Source organism: Equus quagga, chromosome 2 (genome assembly GCF_021613505.1).
Source record: "Equus quagga isolate Etosha38 chromosome 2, UCLA_HA_Equagga_1.0, whole genome shotgun sequence".
Lineage (NCBI taxonomy): Eukaryota > Metazoa > Chordata > Mammalia > Perissodactyla > Equidae > Equus > Equus quagga.
The window spans coordinates 69,130,723-69,154,869 of record NC_060268.1 but is presented as its reverse complement, the minus strand read 5'-3'; the positions used below and the strand labels follow the sequence as shown (position 1 = coordinate 69,154,869).

General features: G+C 37.8%; 1 protein-coding gene across 10 annotated transcripts in view; it reads right to left on the bottom strand.

Moving 5' to 3' along the window:
* Window positions 1-24,147, bottom strand: part of SCAPER (S-phase cyclin A associated protein in the ER) — a 513,402-nt gene that overhangs the window by 53,728 nt on the left and 435,527 nt on the right. For all 10 annotated transcript variants that reach the window (XR_006887542.1, XM_046653964.1, XM_046653961.1 and 7 more), the window contains 2 exons: window positions 21,278-21,510; window positions 4,842-4,997 (listed from right to left, as the gene is read on the bottom strand). Coding sequence is in view for 9 of the 10 variants with exons in the window: in XM_046653964.1 (XP_046509920.1) it covers window positions 4,842-4,997; window positions 21,278-21,510 (389 nt within the window). In the remaining variant the exon portion in view is untranslated. The remainder of the gene's footprint in view (window positions 1-4,841; window positions 4,998-21,277; window positions 21,511-24,147) is intronic.

Below are 24,147 nucleotides of genomic sequence, written 5' to 3'. Positions count from 1 at the left end.
TCACGCAGGCAGAGTTAAAGTTTACCTTTGCTTGAACAAATGGTTTTCAAGCACCCTTAAACAGTTGAGAAGCACTCATTTATATCCACGTAATTAATGGGCTAAATTACAAATCATTCTTATCTTTTTAGGACACAGGTTTTCAGGGATCTTGGCCAGTACTCATTTTGTTAGTACAGTTTATGGATATGAAAATGAAAACCACAAATACATATAATAACACAGTTCTTTCTGTGTAAAAATATTCTAAAATTCAGAATAGTCATCTTCAGCCAATCATAATTAGCTAGGTTTTACAAGCTCCTCTCTTTCTTCTGTGCATTCATAAGAATTGTAAATTCTTTTACTGTGGACCCACTGCTTCCTGGCCCTCTTGCTATAGTGCCTAGTACAATTATGAATCTGGTAAATGATTTCTGATTAAGTGAAAGGCCTGTGTTGGTTGCAATTTATAATCACTCATTACTGTTTTGATCCTATTAGTTCAGCTAAGAAACCAGCACCTTAAGAGGGCCTCAGTGAGCCACAGCCAATTATGGCAGTTGAGTTGTTTCCCTGAGGTCTGAAAACTATCCTTTTCTTTTTACTTCTTATAGTACCAAGAACAGAAAACTGGTAGCAGTAAAGGCCAAAAAAATAGGCACTTCTGAAAGTCCTATTACACTTTGTTGAATTTGGTTTGTGATTAAGAATTATAGTCTGTGAACAATTCCCTTATTAAAATTCTGGAGTAATCCTAACATAAAATTAATCCTTTCACCAGAGATTACAATTTCAATTTTTACTTAAAGAAATGCAAGTTAATTGTTCAAAACCAAGCCTGGTACAAAAATCATCAGTTAGTGCTTTTGTCCCCAACGTGGAAGCTAAGATTAACAACAAAAATTCTGACACCCAAATTGTCTTTCAGAAAACTTAGGTAAAAATTAGAAGATTAAAGGCACAATAGGAGAGTATCTCAAAGGCAGACCGGCTGTAATCACCATCACAAAGGCCAGGCCACTGGCAGCCTGCAAAGTGTTTACTCAAAGCCCTGTGCTATCAATTAGTGTACTTAATTATCTCAGGGTCTGCCAGCTCACAAGAGGCAATTTTTGAAGGCCTCTCTCGCCTCTTTGTCTTTTATTCCTGCTGGTCACAAAAGGGCTTTGAGGACAAGTCTTCCTGACTCTCTGGCTCTGGCTGGCTTCTCCTGGTAGCCCAAACAGGCATTATGTGAATTACTCCAATATAACAATAACCACACTACCTTTCTCCCCAGACACAGATGTGACCTTGCACAGAAACTCTATTTAACACATGTAACAAAGTGCTTTCAACAGGTCATTGTAGTTTATAGTTTAGAAATAGAATTTCCACAAAGAAATGGGAAGTAGTATGAAATGGTCTGTAAATATTAGAGGTAAACTAAATCTGAAGAGGTAGAAAAAACTGTCTGTATTCTTGTGGTTTGGTGGTTTTCAGGAAATGCTGGAAGACTGAAGAATGCAAAGAAGAACAGCAATCAGGGGTCACTTTTCCTCATTTCTTTCAGAGAAGCAGCTAAGATACTGCTAATTCTGATACTGGTAAGAATTTCCTAGGTAAATTAAGCCAGGAAACCACCTCAACGTTTTTTTCTAGAATAATCTGCCTTTATAGGAAGGCCTACTAACAGAAATTTGCTGAGCAACTGAGGTTGGAGAAGAAAATTATATTGGGAAAAAATGGATTAAGAATTCTTAAAAACCACCATAAGTTAATCATTGATTTATTTAAAATCCAACTGTATATGTACATGGAAACAATTGTACTTCATTTTATATATACACACTATGGTTTTTATATATATATAGACTTTGGCCTACTTGGATAGCCCTTAGGCAGGTACAGGACCAAACTCACATTTCCTCTGTGGAAAATTGCTTATATTCCCTAATTTGGAGACTATACCATCTACCACTCAAAAATTTCAAGTCAGAAACCTGGGAGTCATTCTAGATTCCTCCCATCCCTTTACCTCCTTGTCACCAAACTCTATGCCATCTCCCTTACATTTACTCTGTCTCCTCTTAATGTATTTGCTCCTCTCTATTTCCCTTGTCCCCATAGGCGTCCAACATTTCTTACTTAGAAGATGCAAGAGCCTCTCTACTATTTTTTCTGCCTCTAGGCTCATGCCATTCCAGTCACTTCTCCACTTTCCAGGAGTGATTACTCTGTGACAGAAATCTGATCCTGTTACTCTCTCTTAAACAATTTTCACGGCTTTCCACAACTCTAGTGCAACACATCAAACTCTTGTCTCCCTTTCTGCCTTCCAAGAGCTAACACTTATGGAGCTCCTTTAATACGTCATCTCCTGCCACTCCTCACAGTCACCCTATTGTACAGCTACATCAAACTGAACATGAGACAATGTCTTGTATATCCATATCTCTTGGTTTGGGGTTACCCTCAAAGCAGACTCTGAAATAACGATACAGGTGCAAGTAGTTTATTTGTGAAGAAGTGGAGAAGGGAAAGGGGGAAGGGAGAAAAGCCAATCAAGGATGTATTAATGAATTAATTACTAGTGGGTTCTCTCTGAGAGACTGTACAGAACACATTTCAGGATTGTCCCACAGAGGGTTAGCAGAGCTGGGATATTATCCACTCATTTTTTGTTGGAGGGTCACTCCTGGGGGTGTTAACTCTTCTGCACTTCTAACAAACAGCTACTTGTCCAGAGAATATCTTCAGGCAGAGAAATACAGGAAGTAGTTGGCAGGTGGGCCAAAGGCACCAATAATATCGGCTATATCATACAGTGCACATATTATGCCCTTTTTCTCAACTGTATTCATCCCTCCACTTGTCGTCCTGGATCCTTTAAGATTTAGTCCATTGAAGCCCTTCTTGACCTCCTCTGGGACTGCTTTACTTCCTTCTCTGTGCACATGCTCTCCTGCTGCAGCTATTAGGATAGTTATTAGTTTACAAGCCTGACTCCACACCAGACTCTGGGTTCCCTGAGGGCAGGATCTTTAGTACTTAGTGTTGTGTCTGGCATAGCGCAGATGCTCACTCAATGTCTACTGGACAAGGACATGACTGTGTGTGTTAAAGAGAAGAGGATCCTGTTTTCTATATACGTAATTGAGAAAATCTTCAAAAAAATTAAATATATGCTCCCACATTTTGAATAATAGAAAGTCAAGCATGTAGGACGGAGCACCAAGGTAAGAATCTTGGGTTCTAATTCAAGTTAGTTTGGCTCAGTTGCCTTCCCTATAAAAATGAGTGGCTGTGAATGACCTTTAAGTTTCTTTCAAGTTCTACAGATTTCAAGTGAGTGAATCTGTGTGTAAGTGAAAGCTGAAGCCCACAAACTGTATCACATATGGAAATGCTTATGTGTGTGATATTCATCTGGATTCAGGGAAAGAGTACAGGTGACAAAGACTTGAGATGCTGGCAGGTTTGTAATGCTGTGTATACAAAAGAGCCAGTGTCAGAAGGGGTCTCCTAGGTGAGAGGATACCTCCCAGGGAGTGGCCTGGCTACTGTACAGGAAATAGCTGGGCAGCATAGCCATCTCCAAGCTGGCAGGTGCCAATGACCCAGATGGAGCCCTGCTACTTCTGCCAATCTCTTTGCAGAGTGGTACCACCCAATGTTAATTAGTTCACAGACCTACAAACAGCTACTTCCTTAGTTCTCACCTAATCCCTCGAAGGTAGGCTCTGTCTGCATTTCTAGAAGGAAGAGACTAATTGGAACACGGAATACAGGCCATACTTGGCTTCCTTGACACTCAGACAGTCTTAATCTTCCTAGAAATGTGACTGGGAGTGGAGGGATTGGGTACCAGTAAGAAAGAATAAATGGGCTTAGGGGTCCTATGCATAACAGACTAAAAACGTGTTGAGGAGGTTCCTTTTGGAAAACAAACTCTCTCCTTTAAAATATTCTGAATATAGTCACTGCATTCTATGTACATTGCATATGGATGGATATTTCTTTAAGCAGCTAGGCTTTATAAGTTTCAAATAGTTTTCTTCTTGAAAAATCCCTAAAAAATACATAATTTGTATGAAGTGCTATTTAGAATTTAATTGTAATAAAATTATTTTACTGAACATCCTCAATATGCCTGAGGGATATGTCATATTCCTACCAGAAACACTGAATCACTATAGCAAATTATTCTTAGATGGTAGGAGGGGAGAGAAAAGAACACGAGGGTGGTTTACCCTGCCCCGCCTAGAAAACTGTTTTTGAGGATGGTCGACAGGGTGGGGTAGGGGGTCTAAAGAGCCAACCAGGCCAGTAGAGTCCCTAGCACATTGGCTATAATCATGTCCATGGGTCATGTGTGACTTCAGGGAGCTATTGTTTTTGGATGGCTCCCTTCCCTTATTCATGGAGGAACCTTAGAAGAAGAGACAAAGGGGAAAATAAACAAACCTAGGAGGCTGTAATTGGAAGATGGGAACATGATCAAGGGCACTGTGAGGCTGTGCTGTGTTGCGCCGAGGGCCCGGCTGACCGTCTTGACTTTATCACTGACTCAAGGAGAATCACTTGATTCCTCTGGATCTCAGTGGAGGAGGGAAGGGATGACCTCTAAGGTCTCTTCCAGCAATGATGTTTATGATACCAACAACAACAAAAAAGGCTCTGACAGGAGCATGTAGCCAGGGAAAATGAGAAATAGAAGACAAGTCTCAATATGGGAAGCCAGTAAGGACAGAGGTAGGACAAAGAGGAAAAGAGGCCAAGATGACCACCTATATCCCTATAAAATGACCCTAAGATGGGCAAAATTCAAGAGATGTTTCCATAGTTGAGTCCAGATCAACATCAAATAGAGGCCTTACCTTCTGGTGACAGCAAAGCACAGTGTGCACATTCCATCTAAGAGTCCTGCGGCATGCTGCAGAAATGTAGCCATCTTGGGGTTCTCATCCACTGGGCCTTGCACAGAGAGGAAGCAGCCACAAAGCTTCTCGATCAGACCTATGTTCACCACGTAGCTAGATGTAGGGAGAAATGTGTGTTATCAACCTGCATGGGCTGGCAACATCATCACCTTCAAAGATAAATCTTATAACACAAGCTTTGACCCCTCAAACAAGCAAACACAACACAAGTTTGAGTAAACCATCTCAAATAACAATTTCCTTAGATTTAGTCCTGAATAATCAGCTATTTCTGTAAGTGATTCTCTTCTCTCTTTTGGTTATTCTGATGCTATTTTTCAAGAAAGATGAATGAAAATGATTATCTGATCATTCTTACTGGCCTAAAGAATCTGACAATAGTTGAAATGATTTATAATGACCTCTGCACTTTTGAAAAGCAGTACTTCTTAAAGTACTAGGGAACCAGGGCCAGCCTAGTGGTGCAGTGGTTAAGTTCGCATGCTCTGCTTTGGTGGCCTGGGGTTCATAGGTTTGGATCCTGGGCGCGGACCTAGCACTGCTCATTAGGCCACTCTGCAGTGGCATCACACATAAAACAGAGGAAGACTGGCAGAGCGACAATTTTACTCAAGCAAAAAGAGGAAGATTAGCAATGGATGTTAGCTTAGGACCAATATTCCTCCAAAAAAAAAAAAAAAGTACTAGGGAACCATATTTACCAGAATGCAGGGATTCAGAAGATAAGATGATGGTACCCAGACATTCCTGTTACAACTTCTAATACCAACAGTAGGTTCTCTATTTTTTAAAATCCTAACACCATTAAGAGTATAACAAACAGTGATTTAATTGCTTTCTGTTATGAAAAGTACCAGCCCTGAGAGTTGACAATAACATTTAAGAAGTCACTTTCATCTTTTCAGTCCATTAAAAAGTTTTTCAGAGTTGTTTATTAAACTGGACCAACAATAGCAGTAGCTCTTTTGTTAGTCTGCAAAGTAGCAATCATTGAAAATAATATTTTAAGACTATAAATGACCTTGTAGATAAATCAGCCTTAGAGATTTTATACTGATTCAGTGCTACCGCATTTACATGTATGAAAAGAGGAGGACTTTGAATATAGCAGTTCTGAAAGTCAACACGTGTTAACTTTCAGCAATATATGCAAAGTTATTGATGCTTCTGCTCCAGTGCACTAAATCTCCATCACTATTCATTTACCAATACACGTTTTTGTAAAAGCAAGGAGAATCTGATGAATAATTGATATTTGGAGCCTCTTAAATTTACTACTTAGAAGGTGCAAAATAATGCCCCCTTTCTCCTTTTACATTAGGAAATGTAATCACCTGGGCTACTGAGCATCTCCTGCAGTTTTAAAATTGGGAAGTATGAAATGATGACCAGCAGCCCTATTCCCATTCTGTATAATGAAGGAAACTGACAGACTGACATATGCACACACTGAAGATCTTATTATAATCTGATTTAACAGAATCAGATTTTTAAAAACTGGCTCATGTTTGCATAGAACTTTTCAATTTAGAAAGTGTTTTTACATTAACCATCCCAATGAATTATCCTAACAATCTCACGAGGGAGCAGGTAGTGACAGTTTTGGTTTTGTCTACCCAGCATATTCTCCTTTCCTATTCCATGTGCTCCTAGTGGATCTGTTAAATATTGTACCCTCCTGCAAAAGCAGGAGTGAGCGTGTGCTCCAGGGTAGTCAAAGTATTCATCACCTTGGCCATAATAACAAGTACCAAGGTGTGTATATGACCTAAGCAGGACCAATCAGAATCTTCTGTGGGATTAATATATGACCATAGGAAGAATCTCTTTCCACTGGGGATATCTAAACTGAGAGATATGAGTCTGGGTAGCCAACTTGCTGGTAGCCAACTTACTTGTTGCATGGGGAGAATACACTTACAGAATGAAGCCAAGAAGAGACAAGTAGAAGTGAGAAAAGAGACAAAGCCCAGATGGTGTAATTGGAGCCTCAGTGTTTAGTTCCAAATGTCAACCTTTCCAGTTACACAAGCCATTTTACTATTCTTTTTTGCTTGTTATTTCCAGTTAGGCATCTAAAAGAGTTTTAACCATAGAAAGTGGAAAATTATTTTTTTCTAATTATAAAATAAAGGCTCATTATGGAAATTTAAATAGTATGGAAAAGCATAAAAAGTTGGCCATAATTTCACCAAAGACAACCACAGTTTGATATGTTTCATGTTTTCTATTTGACTCTTTCTCCATGTTAATGACATTACACTGAACTTCATTCGACTATTCCGCGCCCCCCCCCGCCTTTTTTTTTACTGAGTTAATGATAGGTTACAATCTTGTGAAATTTCAGTTGTACGTTATTGTCTGTCAGTCGTGTTGTAGGTGCACCCCTTCACCCTTTGTGCACACCCCCCACCCCACCTTTCCCCTGGTAGCCACTAATCTGTTCTCTTTGTCCACATGTTTAAATTCCTCATATGAGTGGAGTCATACAGAGATTGTCCTTCTCTGTCTGGCTTATTTTACTTAACATAATTCCCTTAAGGTCCATCCATGTTGTTGCAAATAGGACAATTTTGTTCTTTTTTGTGGCTGAGTAGCATTTCATTGTATATATATATACCACCTCTTCTTTATCCAATCATCTGTTGATGGGCACTTAGGTTGCTTCTACATCTTGGCTATTGTAAATAATGCTGCAATGAACATTGGGGTGCATAGGACTTTTGGAATTGAGGACTTCAGGTTCTTTGGATAGATACCCAGTAGTGGGATAGCTGCATTGTATGGTAGTTCTATTTTTAATTTTTTGAGGAATCTCCATACTGTTTTCCATAGTGGCTGCACCAGTTTGCATTCCCACCAGCAGTGGATGAGGGTTCCTTTTTCTCCACAACCTCTCCAACATTTGTTACTGTTTGTTTTAGCTATTTTTGTCCTTCTAATGGGTGTAAGGTGATATCTTAGTGTAGTTTTGATTTGCATTTCCCTGATGATCAGCGATGATGAACATCTTTTCATGTGCCTATTGGCCATGTGTAGATCTTCTTTGGAGAAATGTCTGTTCATGTCTCCTGCCCATTTTTTGATCGGTTTGATTTTTTGTTGTTGAGTTGTGTGAGTTCTTTATATATTATGGAGATTAAGCCTTTGTCAGATGTATTACTTGCAAATATTTTTTCCCAGTTAGTAGGTTGTTTTTTTGTTTCAATCCTGTCTTCCCTTGCCTTGAAGAAGCTCTTTAGTCTGATGAAGTCCCATTTGTTTATTCTTTCTATTGTTTCCCTTCTCTAAGAAGACATGGTGTCCAAAAAGGTCCTTTCAATACTGATGTCAAAGAGTGTACTGCCTACATTTTCTTCTAGAAGCCTTATGGTTTCAGGTCTCAGCTTTAGGTCTTTGATCCATTTTGAGTTTATTTTGGTGAATGGTGAAAAAGAATGGTCAATTTTCATTCTTTTACATGTGGCTTTCCAGTTTTCCCAGCACCATTTGTTGAAAAGACTCTCTTTTCTCCATTGTATGCCCTCAACTCCTTTGTTGAAGATTAGCTGTCCATAGATGTGTGTGGTTTTATTTCTGGGCTTTCAATTCTGTTCCATTGATCTGTGCACCTGTTTTTGTACCAGTACCATGCTGTTTTGATCACTATACCTTTGCAGTATGTTTTGAAGTCAGGGATTGTGATGCCTCCAGCTGTGTTCTTTCTTCTCAGGATTGCTTTAGCAATTTGGGGTCTTTTGTTGCCCCATATGAATTTTAGGATTCTTTGTTCTATTTCTGTAAAGAATGTTATTGGGATTCTGATTAGGATGGCATTGAATCTGTAGATTGCTTTAGGTAGAATGGATATTTTAACTATGTTTCTTCTTCCAATCCATGTGCATGGAATGTCTTTCCATCTCTTTATGTAATCATCCATTTCTTTCCGAAAAGCCATGTAATTTTCATTGTATAGGTCTTTCACTTCCTTAGTTAAGTTCACCCCAAGGTATTTTATTCTTTTTGTTGCAATTGTGGATGGTATTGTGTTCTTGAGTTCTTTTTCTGTTACTTCATTATTAGAGTATAGAAATGCTACTGATTTATGCAAATTGATTTTATACCCTGCAAATTTGCTGTAGTTGTTGATTACTTCTAAAAGTTTTCCAATGGATTCTTTGGGTTTTTCTATATATAAGATCATGTTGTCTGCAAACAGCGAGAGTTTCACTTCTTCCCTCCCTATTTGGATTCCTTTTATTCCTTTTTCTTGCCTAATTGCTCTGGTGAAAACCTCCAGTACTATGTTGAATAAGAGTGGTGATAGAGGGCATCCTTGTCTTGTTCCTGTTTTCAGGGGGATGGCGCTCAGTTTTTGCCCAGTGACTATGATGTTGGCTGTGGGTTTGTCATATATGGCCTTTATTATGTTGAGGTAGTTCCCTTCTATGCCCATTTTGTTCAGAGTTTTTATCATAAATGTTGGTTGGATCTTGTCAAATGCTTTCTCTTCATCTATTGAGATGATCTTGTGGTTTTTATTCCTCAGTTTGTTGATGTGGTGGATCACGTTGTTTGATTTGCAGATGTTGAACCATCCCTGTGTCCCTGGTATGAATCCCACTTGATCATGATGTAGGATCCTTTTGATGAATTGCTGAATTCAGGTTGCCAAAATTTTGTTTAGAATTTTTGCTTCTATGTTCATCAACGATATCGGCCTGTAGTTCTCCTTTTTTGTGCTGTCCTTGTCAGGTTTTGGTATCAGCGTGATGTTGGCCTTGTAGAAGGTGTTAGGAAGTGTTCCATCCTCCCTAATTTTTTGGAACAGCTTGAAAAGGATAGGTATTAAATCCTCTCTGAAAGTTTGGTAGAACTCCCCAAGAAAGCCATCTGGTCCTGGGGTTTTATTCTTTGGGATGATTTTGATTGCTGTTTCAATCTCTTTACTTGTGATTGGTCTGTTCAAATTGTTTGCTTCTTCTTGACTAAGCTTTGAGAGATTGTAGGAGTCCAAGAATTTATCCATTTCCTCTAGGTTAGCCATTTTGTTGGCATATAGTTTTTCATAGTGTTGTCTTATAATCCGTCATATTTCTGCAGAGTCTGTTGTTATTTCTCCTCTTTCATTTCTGTTTCTGTTTATTTGAGCATTCTTCCTTTTTTTCTTTGTAAGTCTGGCTAGGGGTTTGTCAATTTTATTTATCTTCTCAAAGAACCAGCTCTTTGTTTCATTGATCCTTTCTACTGTCTTTTTTGTTTCAACAGCACTTATTTCTGCTCTGATTTTTACTATTCCTCTCCTTCTGCTGAGTTTGGGCTTTGTTTGTTCTTCTTTCTCTAGTTCAGTTAGGTGTAGTTTAAGGTTGCTTATTTGGGATTTTTCTTGTTTGTTAAGATGTGCCTGTATTGTGATGAATTTTCCTCTTAATACAGCTTTGCTGTATCCCATATGAATTGGTGTGACACGTAATCATTTTCATTTGTCTCCAAGTATTTTTTGATTTCTTCTTTAATTTCTTCAACGATCCATTGCTTTTTCAATAGCATATTGTTTAGTCTCCACATCCTTGTCCCTTTCTCAGCTTTTTTCTTGTAATTAATTTCTAGCTTCATAGCATTATGATTAGAGAAGATGCTTGTTATTATTTCAATTTTTTTAAATTTGTAGATGCTTGCCTTTTTCCCCAACATATGGTCTATCCTTGAGAATGTTCCATGTGCGCTTGAGAAGAACGTGTATTCTGCTGTTTTTGGATGGAGTGTTCTGTATATGTCTATTAAGTCCAACTGTTTTAGCTTTTCATTTAGATCCACTGGTTCTTTGTTGATTTTCTGTCTGGATGATCAGTCCATTGATGTGAGTGGGGTGTTGAGGTCCCCTACTATTATTGTGTTATTTTTGCTATCTTCTTTTAGGTTTGTTAATAGTTGCTTAATGAACTTTGGTTCTCCTGTGTTGGGTGCATAGATATTTATAAGCGTTATTTCTTCTTGATGAAGTGTCCCTTTGATCATTATATATTGGCCCTCTATGTCTCTCTTTACCTGCCTTATCTTGAAGTCTGTTTTGTCTAAGTATTGCACCACCTGCTTTCTTTTGTTTGGTATTAGCTTGGAGTATTGTCTTCCACCCCTTCACTCTGAGCCTGTGTTTGTCCTTGGAGCTGAGGTGTGTTTCCTGGAGGCAACAAATTGTTGGATCTTGTTCTTTAATCCATTTTGCCACCCTGTGTCTTTTTATTGGAGATTTCAATCCGTTTACATTGAGGGTGAGTATTGATGCATGAGGGCTTAATGCTGTCATTCTGTTGTTCATTTTCTGGTTTTCCTGCGTTTCCTTTGTTTCTTGTCCTGTGTGTTTTAGCCTACCCATTGACTTCTGCAATTTCTTATGCTGTCTTTCTCAGATTTTTCCTTATTTATGTTTTGTGTCTCTGTTCTGTTTTTAGTTTAGTGGCTACCCTGAAGTTTGTATTCAGAATCTCGTGTATAACATAGTCCATATTCTGGTGGTCTCTTACTTCCTTAGACTAGACTGTTTCAGTCCCTTTCCTCCTCCCCTCCTAAATTATTATTTTCATCTCTTATTCCAGCTTGTGTTGTGAGTTTGTGGTTAGAGTGATAAGACTGTCTTTGCTTTGATGATTTCCTTCCTTTTATTCTAAGGCTATAGTTCAATATTTGCTATCCTATTCTGCTTGTATCTATTTGTCTCCCTACTCTGTGTTTTATGACCCCTTACTCCCTTTTTTTCTTTTTTCAGGTATGAGAGCCCTCTTGAGGATTTCTTGTAGTGGAGATCCTGTGACAAAAAAGTCCCTCAGCTTTTGTTTGTCTGGGAAAGATTTAATTTCTCCCTCATATCTGAAGGATATTTTTGCTGGATAGAGTATTCTTGGCTGAAGATTTTTATCCTTTAAAACTTGGAATATGTCACTCCAATCTCTCCTATGTTGTAAGGTTTTTGTAGAGAAATCCACTGAAAGTCTGATAGGGGTTCCTTTGTAGGTTATTTTCTTCTGCCTTGCTGCCCTGAGTATTCTTTCTTTGTCATTCATTTTTGCCATTTTTACTACTATATGCCTTACAGTACGTCTTTTTACATTGACAAATCTAGGAGATCTGAAAGCTTCCTCCACACACATTCCTCTCTCAATCCCTAGATTTTGGAAGTTCTCTTCTATTATTTCGTTGAGCACGCTTTCTGCTCCATTTTCCTTTTCCACGTCCTCAAGAATTCTGATTATTCTTAAGTTGCATTTTCTCATTGAGTCAGCTATTTCTTGGAGATTTTCTTCAGTTTTTTAAATTCTTAGTTCTCTTTCTTCCTCTGTCTGGAGCCATTCAGCCTGTCTATCTTCGATTATACTAATTTGCTCCTCTCTTGTGTCTACACGGGCATTCAGGGAATCCGTATTCTGTTTTATCTGATCCATTGTAATTCTCATCTCTAGTATTTCTGATTGACTCTTTTTTATAGTTTGAATCTCTTTTGTGAAGTAACTCCAGAACTCGTTGAGTTGTTTCTCCATATTTCCCTTTACCTAATTGAGTATTTTGATGATAGCTACTTTGAACTCATCCTCACTTAGTTTAACTATTTCCAAGTCCTCAGGACATACTTCTATATTTTTACTGTTTTCCTTTTGGACTGGAGCTTTTATAAATTGCTGGATGGTAGAGGAGCAGTTTTTGCGCATGATGCTATTATTTGGTTGCAGTTAGAGCCTGTCACCACTAAATGGGGGTGGAGAGCTGTGGGTTCTGAGTCCTCCGCCTTCAGCCATGAAGGCAGCATGCAGTGTGGGTTGGGGGAGGAGTGGCACTTTCTCCTGCACCCTGACCTGGGTTCGGATGGGCTCTCACTCAATGGTTTACCGGGCCCAGCTTGCTGGGGTTCCTCCACGCAAAAGCTTTCCCCCATTAGAGGGTTTCCACTGCATGGGTGGTAGGAGTCCTGCACGATCCCTGGACACGCGGCCCCTTCTCCGCTCCTTCCCTCACCTGCGGCAGCGATCCCAGTCTCTACGGGAGGGAGCGAAGTTCTCTCCTACCCGTTCCAGCTCCTCCAAGGGTGGTTGCAGCCTCTCTGCCCTCTGTTGTTTAGCTGCTGTGGGTCTCCGATGATTTCTGTTATTAGTATTTTTTTTTTTTGGTTGGAAAGCAGTTGCTCCTTTTCATTGTAATTTGAAGGGGAGAGAGTCCCGGGTGAGCTCACGCCACCATGTTGCTGACGTCACTCTGTCATTCATTTGACTATTTTAGGCCCCTTCTATATAATGAAAATATCTTTGTAAGAATTGTATTTTAAATCTTTAAGAGCTGTATGATTGAAAGGTTTGAACATAAACCAAAAGTGGAATAGAATAACAACCCTCCATGAACTTATCATTCAGCCCTGACCACCATCAACCATGACCAATTCTATCCATCCACATCTACCTTGCATAATGTTTAAGCAAATCCAGGACATTATATCATTTCATTCACAAATGTTTCAGTTTGTATCTCTAAAAAATAACGACTTTAACAAAACATAACCACAATACCATTATTACATCTGGAAAGAACAATAATTCCTTAATATCATCAAATAACTAGTATTCAAATTTCCAAATGTACCATAAATGTCTTAACGTTTTTAGTAGTTTCTTAAAAATTAGAATCCAAATAAGAACTGCACATTATGATTGGGTGACGTATCTTTTTAAGTCTCTTCTTAATCTGCAGGTTAACCTTCCATCTCTTTATTTTCCTTTGCAAATTTATTTGTTAATGAAACCTTGCTGTTTATTTTATACAGTTTCCCACAATCTAAATTCTGCTGGTTATATCCCTGTCATGTCATTTAATATATATTTTTTGGACTATGTATTTCCTATAAAATGATCTAGATTCTAGAGGTCTGATTACATACATAAATATCATTGTTTAATGGGTGAATAATATTCTACTAGTGGAATATTTTTGGAACTTTTTGGTAGTTTTCAATATTCACCATTATAAACTATGTTGTGATGAATATTTTTCATACAAATCCTTATCAGATTTCAGATTACTTTCCAGAAGTGAAATTACTGTGTCAAAGAGTATGCATATTTTTAGAGTTCTTGATATGTATAGCCCCATTACCTTCTAAAAACCTTGAATCAATTTACAGTCCCACCAGTACAGTATGAGAAAACCAAATTCACTATGTGGGCATTGATATTAGTATATCCATTTGATAGATGAGGAAACTGAGGCTCAGGGAGGGTGAAGCACTAGCCCAGGCAGGAGAGATGGAATATCCTAAGGTCTTCTGACTCCTGATAAGAGTGTCCTTTCCACTAAATATACTCCTTCTCTGTGGAATTCTTTTGGTCCTCAATGAGGTCTGAGTTTTTTAAACAAGGATGAAAAATTTTTTCTGAGACAATTCCTCAGACTAATAGTGACCACACAATGCTTCAAAACCATCCAGTCTCAAGATGAAAATGGCTTAAATGGGTTTCCTGTACTGGTCTTGAAATAGCAAGAAAGGAAGAAAGACTCCACAATCAGTAAAGAAATAAAAAGTATAGAAAAACCAAACCAAACCAAAATGACCTCTGTTGAGCAGGCAGTCCTTTCTGAATATGGACTCTTTGGTTATTGGGGGCCAACTATGGTGCCTACTAATGAGTCAGACTAACGTTTTTCTAAACTGCCTGGGTCTTGAATCACTGTGCTGGCAATCTTTAGATGACTGCCTAAGAAGATGCTGAAACTAAACGGCTCTAAAAGGTCAGGGCACAGAAAGTCATTTTGCCCACTTCATAGCTTTGAGGGAAGAATGTAGAATCTTCTAAGGGATATTGGTTATCATTGGCAACATATCTGTTACATTGCAACTGTTATGCTGAAATTATAATGTTGAGACTGTTATCTTATCCAGGATGAAAAGCTTTAATGTAGAAAACCTCCTGGTCTTCTTGGAATGTGCATTCTGGGAAATATGCTGCTGTGAATGCTGCAGTAAATAGGCCTCTCCATTTGCTTTACCATTTGAGATTTAAAATGAGTTCCTCTGTAGCTTTTTGCCATTGGAACTTTTAAACTAAAAGGGATATACAGGGATATATATATATATATATATATATATTTATATAGTTATATAGTTATATAGTGATACATAAAGAGTAATTGCCTCTTCTTTGTCTACCCTTGTTCAAACATTCACTCTCACCCCAACTGAAATATTGTTCAACAGGGTTCCATCCTTGAACTAGGTTTAGTAAACTCATGAAATTCCATGGTTTCAACTATCTTTGAATGTTAATAACTCCTAATTATCCCCAAGGCTACTTTTTTTCTGAACTTCTTTCCTAAAGTTCTAGTTTCTGGATATTTCCTCTTGGGGTTCATAAGGTACCCCTACATGGATAAATCCAAACAAAAACTCATTATCTCTTCTCCTAAAATCTCCTCTTCTGAATATTGCTTAAGTGAATGTCACCATTTATCCCATAAATAATGCAAGAAGTTTGGGCATAACTATTTGTAATCATGCATTCATCCATTCAATTATTTCTAAATATGACACTGATCCTAACCTCAAGGACCTCATAAGGTAGAGACTGACACATAATAATCTCTGTAAGAGCTATGTTCAAAGTATTACTACAGCTTAGCAGGAGGGTCTAATTTTGGCTCAATGGGTCAGGGACTGTTTTTTAGAGGTCTTCACATCTGTAAATGCATTCACTAGTATTTTGGAGGTTGAAAGACAGGATGTGGAGCGTGTATTTTTGATGGGTGAAGATCTAGCGGACGTAGTGTGGTTCTGGAGGCAATATCTGTGGTAGTGGGAGCTTCTCATTCCTGGGCCAGGCTAAGGCAGTGAGCTACTGAACTGAACAATTCCAACGGTTGAGTACAATTCATGATTTTGATAGACATACTAGCTCTTGATTTTGACAGATTTTGCAGCTCTTCAGTTCTGTAGTGTTCTTCTGGGAGTCATTGCCGGAGATCTAGTCTAGAACTTGCTCTTTCAGTCCCTGCACTAATTTTGTAAGCACCTAATTCTGTGTATTAAATCCTTTCTGCTTAAAATAGTTACAGTGGCTTTTGTTTCCTACAACTGAATTCTGATTGATATGAAGGTTGATAAACAATGCTCAACCTCACTACTGATAAACACAATGTAAATGAAGACAACACAAAATGCCATTTCCCACACATTAGATTGACAAAAATTAGTAAGTGTGTTAACACAAAACACTGATAAGGATATGGGGAAATGGAACTCCTATCCTTTGCTGATCAGAAGTGAAATTTGTATAATTATTTGGAGAACAATTTGGTATTACCTGGTAAAGCTGAAAGTTTATTTATCATAGCATTCACAAATTGCTACTGTAGGCATTTAAACTTGAGATTTCGTTGTTTGAAATAGTGAAAAAGTAGAAACTATTGCCAGCAGGTGGAAAATGAATATACAAACTGGGAATTTATTCATTTAATAGAATCTGTAGAGCAGTTAAAATGAATTAATCAGATCTATATGCATGGACATAAATAAATCTCAACAACATGTTAGGTTAAAACAGAAATTGACAAAATAGTATACCATTTATGTAAAGGTTAAATACACAAAATAAAGAAAGTAGGTATGTTGTTTATGGATATATATAATACATAAATATACATATAAATGAAATTTATATACACAAATATATTTATATACACATAAATACATACATATATATATAAAATTGACAAAAACATGCATGGGAATGATATACACAACCCCTAAAATACTGATTTACCTCTTGGGAGACAATAAGGTGAAAGGGATGGAGTTGAGGAGGTTAGCTGTATCTGCAACATTTGGTTTCTTATTAATAAGAAAAAAGATCTAAGATAATATAGAAAAATGTTATCAGTTACTGAAAAATAGGTTGGTACATAGGTGTTGATAATTTTGTTAGGTGTATTTTGATATACTTCAAAATAAAATAATAGAAAATTTAAACATTTAAAAAGGCAATGATACCAAACAGAAAGCATTTGCAACCTGAAAGATGAAGGACTAACATTATTTTTCCTCCAGGTTTATTGAGATGTAGTTGATTTATAACATTGTGTAAGTTTAAGGTGTACAAGGTGATCATTTGATACATGTATATATTGCAAAATTATTACCACAATAAGGTTTAGTTATCCACCTCCATCACCTAACATAGTAACAATTTTTTTGTGTGTGCCTCTCGAGAACTTTAAAGCTCTACACTCTTAACAATTTTCAAAGATACCATAAAGTATTAACTATATTCACCATGTTGTACATTACATCTCCAGAACTTATTCATCTTATAAATGGAATCTGTACCCTTTGATCAATTTCACCCATATCCCCACTCTTCAGACCCTCATAACCACCAATCTACTGTTTCTGTGAGTTTGTTTTTTTTAGATTCCACACATAAATGAGATCATACAGTATTTGTCTATGTCTGACTTACTTCACTTAGCATAAAGTCCATCCATGTTGTCAGAAATGGAAGCATTTCCTTCATTTTTATGGCTGAATAATATTACATTGTGTGTGTGTGTGTGTGTGTGTCTGTCTGTCTAACTATCTAGCTAGCTCATTTTCTTTATCCATTCATTTGATGTTGGACACTTAGGTTATTTCTATGCCTTAACTATTATGAATAATGCTGAAATAAAAATGTAGGTGTGGATACCTGTTTGAGATAGTGATTTTACTTCCTTTGGATATATACCCAGAAGTGAATTGATGGATCATATGATCGTTATTTTTTCAATTTTTTGAGGAACTTCCATACTGTTTTCCACAGTGGCTATACAAATGCATAATCCTACCAACAGTGCACAAGGGTTCACTTTTATCCACATCCTCTCCAAGACTTATTATCTCTTGTGCTTTTGATGACAGCCATTCTAACAGGTGTGAGGTGTTATCTCATTGTGGTTTTAATTTGCATTTCCCTGATGATTAGTGATGCTGAGCATCTCTTCCTGTACCTGTTGGCCATTTGTGTGTCTTTGGAAAAATGTCCATTCAGCTTCTTTGTGCATTTTTAAATTGGATTATTTGTTTTTTTGCTACTGGTTGTAGGAGAGCCTTAAATATTTTGCATATTGACCCCTTACCAGTATATCGTTTGCAAATAATTTCTCCCATTCCATAGGATGCCTTTTCATTTTGTTGATTGTTTCCTTTGCTGGGGATAAGTTTTTAAGTTTGATATAGTCCCACTTGTTTATTTTTGCTTCTGTTGCTTGTGCTTTTGGTGTCATATCCAAAAAATACTGCCAAGACCATTATCAAGGAGCTTTTCCCCTATGTTTTCCTCTAGGAGTTTTATGGTTTCAGGTCTTACATTTAAGTCTTTAATCCATTTTTGAGTTCATTTTTGTGAGTGGTGTTAAGATAGGGATCTGATTTCATTCTTCGGTATGTAATTATCCAGTTTTCCCAGCACAATTTATTGAAGAGACTATCCTTTCCCCATTGAGTATTCTTGGCTCCCTTGTTAAATATTTGTGGACTGTATATGCGTGGGTTTATTTCTAGGCTCTCAATTCTGATTCATTGGTCTATGTGTCTGTTTTTACGCAAGTACCATACTTTTTTGATTACTATAGCTTTGTAATGTAGTTTAAAATCAGCAATTGTGATGCCTCCTTATGCTAAGTGAAATAAGTCAGACAGGAAAAGACAGATACAATATGATCTCACTTATATGTGGACTCTAAAAAAGGCTGAACTCATATAAATAGAGAGTCGAATGGTGGTTACCAGGGTCTAGGGGGTTGGGAGAAAAGGGGAGATGTTGGTGAGAGGGTATAAACTTTCATTTATAAGACGAATAAGTTCTGGGGATGTAAGATACAGCATGGTGACTATAGTTAACAATACTGTATAATATACTTGAAAGTTGCTAAGAGAGTAGCTCTTAAATGTTTTACCACACACACACGGGAAGGTGATAGAGGTGTTAACTAACCTTATTGTGGTTGTCACAATATGATAGAACCTTATCATTTCGCAATATATACGTGTATCAAATCATTACATTGCACACCTTAAACTTACACATGCTGTATGTCAACTAAATCTCAATAAAACCGGAAAAAAACAAAACTGTGGAGCTTCAGGGTTGGTCCATTTCCTGAACAAATTTCAAATCAGCATCTTTTCAAATTGCAATTTGCTTCTATCCTACAAACAGTATTCTTTCCTAGAACTATGCTAAACACTGTAACTGCTAATATTTTCATTTTATAGAAAAAAATTCTGATGTTTGACAGCCAAACAATATTATCTGGATATTCTGTCAAAGGTCTTTTGTTTTTTCCCCCAGGACCTTGTGCAGGGTCTGGCACAAAGTGAGTACAGGTGACCATACTTTGAATTGATAAATATTTACAAGAATCCCTTATATTTAGAAACTGGACTGAACCATGTAAAATAATGAGAATAAATACTGTTATTTCCTCATCTCTGTTAGACACTCTTGCCTCTTCTACACCAGATGAGGAAGGGACACATGTCAGGGTGGGGTGCCCTGCTCCAGCTTTACCTCAGGGGTATGGGCCAAAGAACAGCACCAAAGACTGTGTTGGAACTCTTTCCACTTAAATTTGAAACACTAGAGATATAAATTGACAAAAAATGCCCAGGTTGCAGCAGAGAGTAGAGTGAGATTTCTTGTCAGTTCACATCTGAGAAGGTGAGAAAGCAAGCATGGAAATAATTAAACATGTTCTCTTTGCTTCATTAGGTAGATTTGAGATATGGTTTGTGGTTTTACACATAGGCATCATCAAGCAAAGTAACAACACATACATTATCTGTAAGAAAAAACTTTCACCAAAAGTGGTTCAAGTCAGAAAAAGAGTGACAAAGTTTTGTTCTAAAATACGGTAGTTGTCAATATCCATTTTGAGTTATATGAACTATCTGGTTTAGCAGATTACCACTGTTTTTTTCTCCCCCAATACTTTCCTCCTTTATGAAGGATCTGGTAACTATAAGAATATATGTGAAAATGTATGTACTTTCTCCTAGAAGGCCCACTGGAATTGTACTGAAGCATTTGGCTAGGCCTTCCGCCTCATCACAGTCGAGGCATGTGGCTAAGCTGTCTGAACGACAAGAATGCAGGGTTGCTGCATCACATGGCAGCCCAAGGGAGAATGCTGGGACAGAACGGCATTCATCAGCAGAGAGGGCGAGGTTCTACAATGACCAAAAAGACATGGGGAAATTGAATGGGATCAAGCAACTGAGAGAAAGGCCAGGGAGGGTAAAAGTCAAGTGCTATATGATAAATGGTTGTGGACCCACAGGGCCTAGTATTCTCCAGCAATAAATATGCTTGGGGAAAGAGGGCAGGCAGATGGAAGGGATAAGTGAACAAAGTAATCAAGCCTAAGAAAGATACTCAATGAAACAACTGTTCCCAAGAAAGTACTACAAGAAACCAGAGGAAATTTATGAACTGTGAAAAAAGCAAATGCAGAAGAGGGCACTCTCTTTCTCCCATTAACCTCCAAGCTTCAGAGAGCAACAAATTGCCTGGATTTTGGAAGCCAGAGATCAGTGCAGATTACAGAGGAGTTGGCAATACATGGGACAGGTAATTGATTAACACCAGATGGAATCCTGTTGGGTAATTAAATGTCCTACGTGATTCAAAATTCACAAGAGAAAGTGAGTTCAGATGTCAAAGTACGAGTAAATTTCCCTGGAGAAAAGGTGACCTTAGAAGGAAGCAGAGTTGACCTTCAACAGGCATCAGAAATTGCCACATTTGTGTAGGGGAAAGCATACAGGTGTTGGGAGTCCAGCTGGATCTGAGTTCCAGTCTCAACTCTCTTACCTACTTTTAAACTTATTTATTACATAACCTTGGGCAAAGCACTTAACCTCTCTGAGGAATTTCCTCACCTACGAAGTCTGAATTAGAAACCTTACATTTATAGGGCTGCAAAGCCTCTACTATAATACCTTACAAATAACGGGTGCTCCATAAATGGTAGCTATTATTATTAAGTCTGAACCAAATTTATAACCAGAGATGACCTAAGATAGGGGAATTCTAAGAAATTCTGAGTTGGAAAGAGTTGATAGCAAGAAAGTTATAAAAGCTTGGATACTACATATATTAATATCAAATATCTAAATATCAAGAATGACAGATGAGCTCTAACTATATTGCTTTTCATGACTACGATTTTCCTTCTCTCTCTACAAAATGTGGTGTATTCTCTACCAGGAATTTGTGAATGGTGCTGTGAGAAGCACTGCCATCACATGGGCCCTGAGATTTAAATTATTTTCATTTAATTTTTTTTAAAAAAGAAGAAAATTGTAAGAAATCTAGCAATTTTACCTGATGAGGTCCTGAACTCGACTGTTAAAAGCATCACCTTGTGAGGGTTTGTTTTTCATTTCCTGTGTTGATATTTTTGATGTAGCCAGCTGGCTGTTTCCATCTGGTCGACTGGCAATCAGACAGTCAAAAACCACAGCACTGACTTTGAGAAGTCCGGTTGTCAAGCCTTCGAAAACTTGCTTATTTGTATTTCTTCCCAAAATTGCATTTTTTTCATCTGGAACATAAACCTAGATGGGAAAAAATACAGTAATTGTGTTTCAATAAAACCAGCAAAAATGGACAGAGATGATTTGGAAAATTTCTGGAATCATAATTAATTCTGAAATTCTAAAGGTGGCTATCTAAATATTTGAATGTTGTTTCTGAACTCAGATTGCTGAGTTCACATCTCAGCTTTGCTCTTGCTAGCTGGGTGACCAAGCTTCAATTTTCTCATTTATGAAACAGGGATAACGACAGTAGCTATATCAAGCGTTCTTGTGAGAATCAAATGAACTAATACATACAAAATGATTAGCTCATGCCGAAGCATATATTAAGTCCTCAATAATATTACTTATTCAATTGAATAAATTATATTAAAAATTTGTACCTATTCAGAAAATGAACCAATTGGTAGACTGGCAGCATTGTTTCTTGTTAAACTGATTTCTTAAAATGTCTAATCTAAATTCCTCTATTAGGATGAAATTTGCAATTCTTATTACAAAATAGTTTTTCACTAATACATAGGGTAACATTTAGCTCTATTTGTGTATAGTTTAAGGAATTAATGTGGTTGTTAAAAGTTGGGACTAAGAGTCAGAACCTGGGCGTGGGTTCTGGCTCTGCAGCTATATGATCTTACACAACTTCCTTAACCTTTCTGTGTCACAGTTTCCTCAATTGTGAAATGAGGATAATCATAGCACCTAATGAACCAACATAAGTAAATTCTCGGATTATCTATGTGCCAACATAGATATGTGCCATAGAAGTGTTATCTGCTATTACAATTGCTACTCTTACTATGATTCCTATTATTACCAGGAGTAGATGCTATGGTGTATGAACATCGGCTCTCACAGAGAAGGATGACTAGAAGTACACTGGCTAGATATGTAATTACCAGGCTGGGAGCTCTGTGCCCTGGCCTGGGATGCTGGCTACATAAGGGCTCACTCTTCCCAGGGAAAGGAGGAGCTCCTCCTGAAAGCCTCCCTACCAAGAAAGGAGCAGAGAAGCCAAGCGTGGGAAGGAAGGAGGTCGGGACTTGGAATCAGATGGCATTGTATTCAAGTTCCAATTCCTCCTCTAGAAGATCACATAACTTTAAATAATAATTTCACATTTCCAATTCTTGGTTTCTGTATCTGCCTACCTGCTACGAGTACTATGAAGTTCAAATAAGATGAATGGGAAAACATTTGGTAAACTATTACACTTCAAAAATGCCCTCATTAACAAACAGCCTCTGCCTCATTCTCACTCTGTACTTGCACCAGTTCTATCAAAAGATAGAGGAATAGGGACCTGCCTGCAGCTGAGTGGTTAACTTTGCGAGCTCCACTTCAGCGGCCCAGGGTCTTGCTGGTTCAGATCCTGGGCGTGGACCTCGCACCACTTGTCAGGCCATGCTGAGGTGGTGTCCCACATGCCACAACTAGAATGACCTACAACTAGAATGTACAACTGTGTACTGGGGTGCTTTGAGGAGGAGGAGGAGAAGAAGAAGAAGAAGAAGAAAAAAGATTGACAACAGATATTAGCACAGGTGCCAGTTAAAAAAAAAAGATGGAATAAATGATCACTTGGATTCAAAAGGAGGATCTTTATAAACACAAGCAAATATTCCCTCCATTATTTTTTGTTGTTAATTTAGACATTCCATGAAAGTCATTTTTCTGAGGCTAGCCTTGTTTAAGACTGTTGACCGTAATTTATCTCCAACCACTCAGCCATTACTAAGCCCAAGTAATTATAGTAGAATCTTTCTGCAGTGTGTGCTCCAATTAATTGATGAAAGTTTCCTTTGAAACTCTATAATAGTTATAAAACAGCCACACAAGCTTCTTTAGATTGTGACTAGCATAACCTAGCCTAGCCCAATGCAAAAGGTGGTATCAGAAGTGGAGTGTAAACCCAGGATTTCCATATAAGTCAGGATGAACTGGATTATGCTGTAATGAAACATTCCTCAAAAACTTCAGGGGGGTCAAACAATAAAGCTTAATTTTTCAATCAAATGACACGACCACCTCAGGCTGGCTAAGGCTTTGCTCTGCACCCTTGTCCTTACTCTGGAGCCCAGGTGATAAAACAACCAGCATTTAGAGCAACACTGCCCAACAGAATTTTCTAAGATAATTGAAATGTTTTAATTTACGTTGTTCTGCACTAGTCACGTGTGGCTATTAAGCATTTGAAATGTGGTTAGTGCAACTCAGGGACTAAATTTTCTTTTTTTCTTTTTTTTTACTTTTACCTGCAACTCATTTTAATGTTTTCTTTGTGTGTGTGTGTGTGTGTGTGTGTTTTTTTTACAGAGTTCATAATAGTTTACATCAATGTGAGATTTCACTTGTATATTATTTCTTGACTGTCACTACATAAGTGCTCCCCTTCACGCCCAGTGCCCCTGCCCACTTCCCTTCCCCTGGTAACCACTGAACTGTTTTCTTTGTCCCAGTACTTGTTTATATTCCACATGAGTGAAATCATCTGGTGTTTGTCTTTCTCAGACTGGCTTATTTCACTTAGCATAATTCCCTCTAGGTCCTTCCATGTTATTGCAAATGGGATGAATTTGTCTTTTTTTCTGGCTGAGTAGTATTCCACTGTGTGTGTGTGTGTGTGTGTGTGTGTGTGTGTGTGTGTGTGTGTGT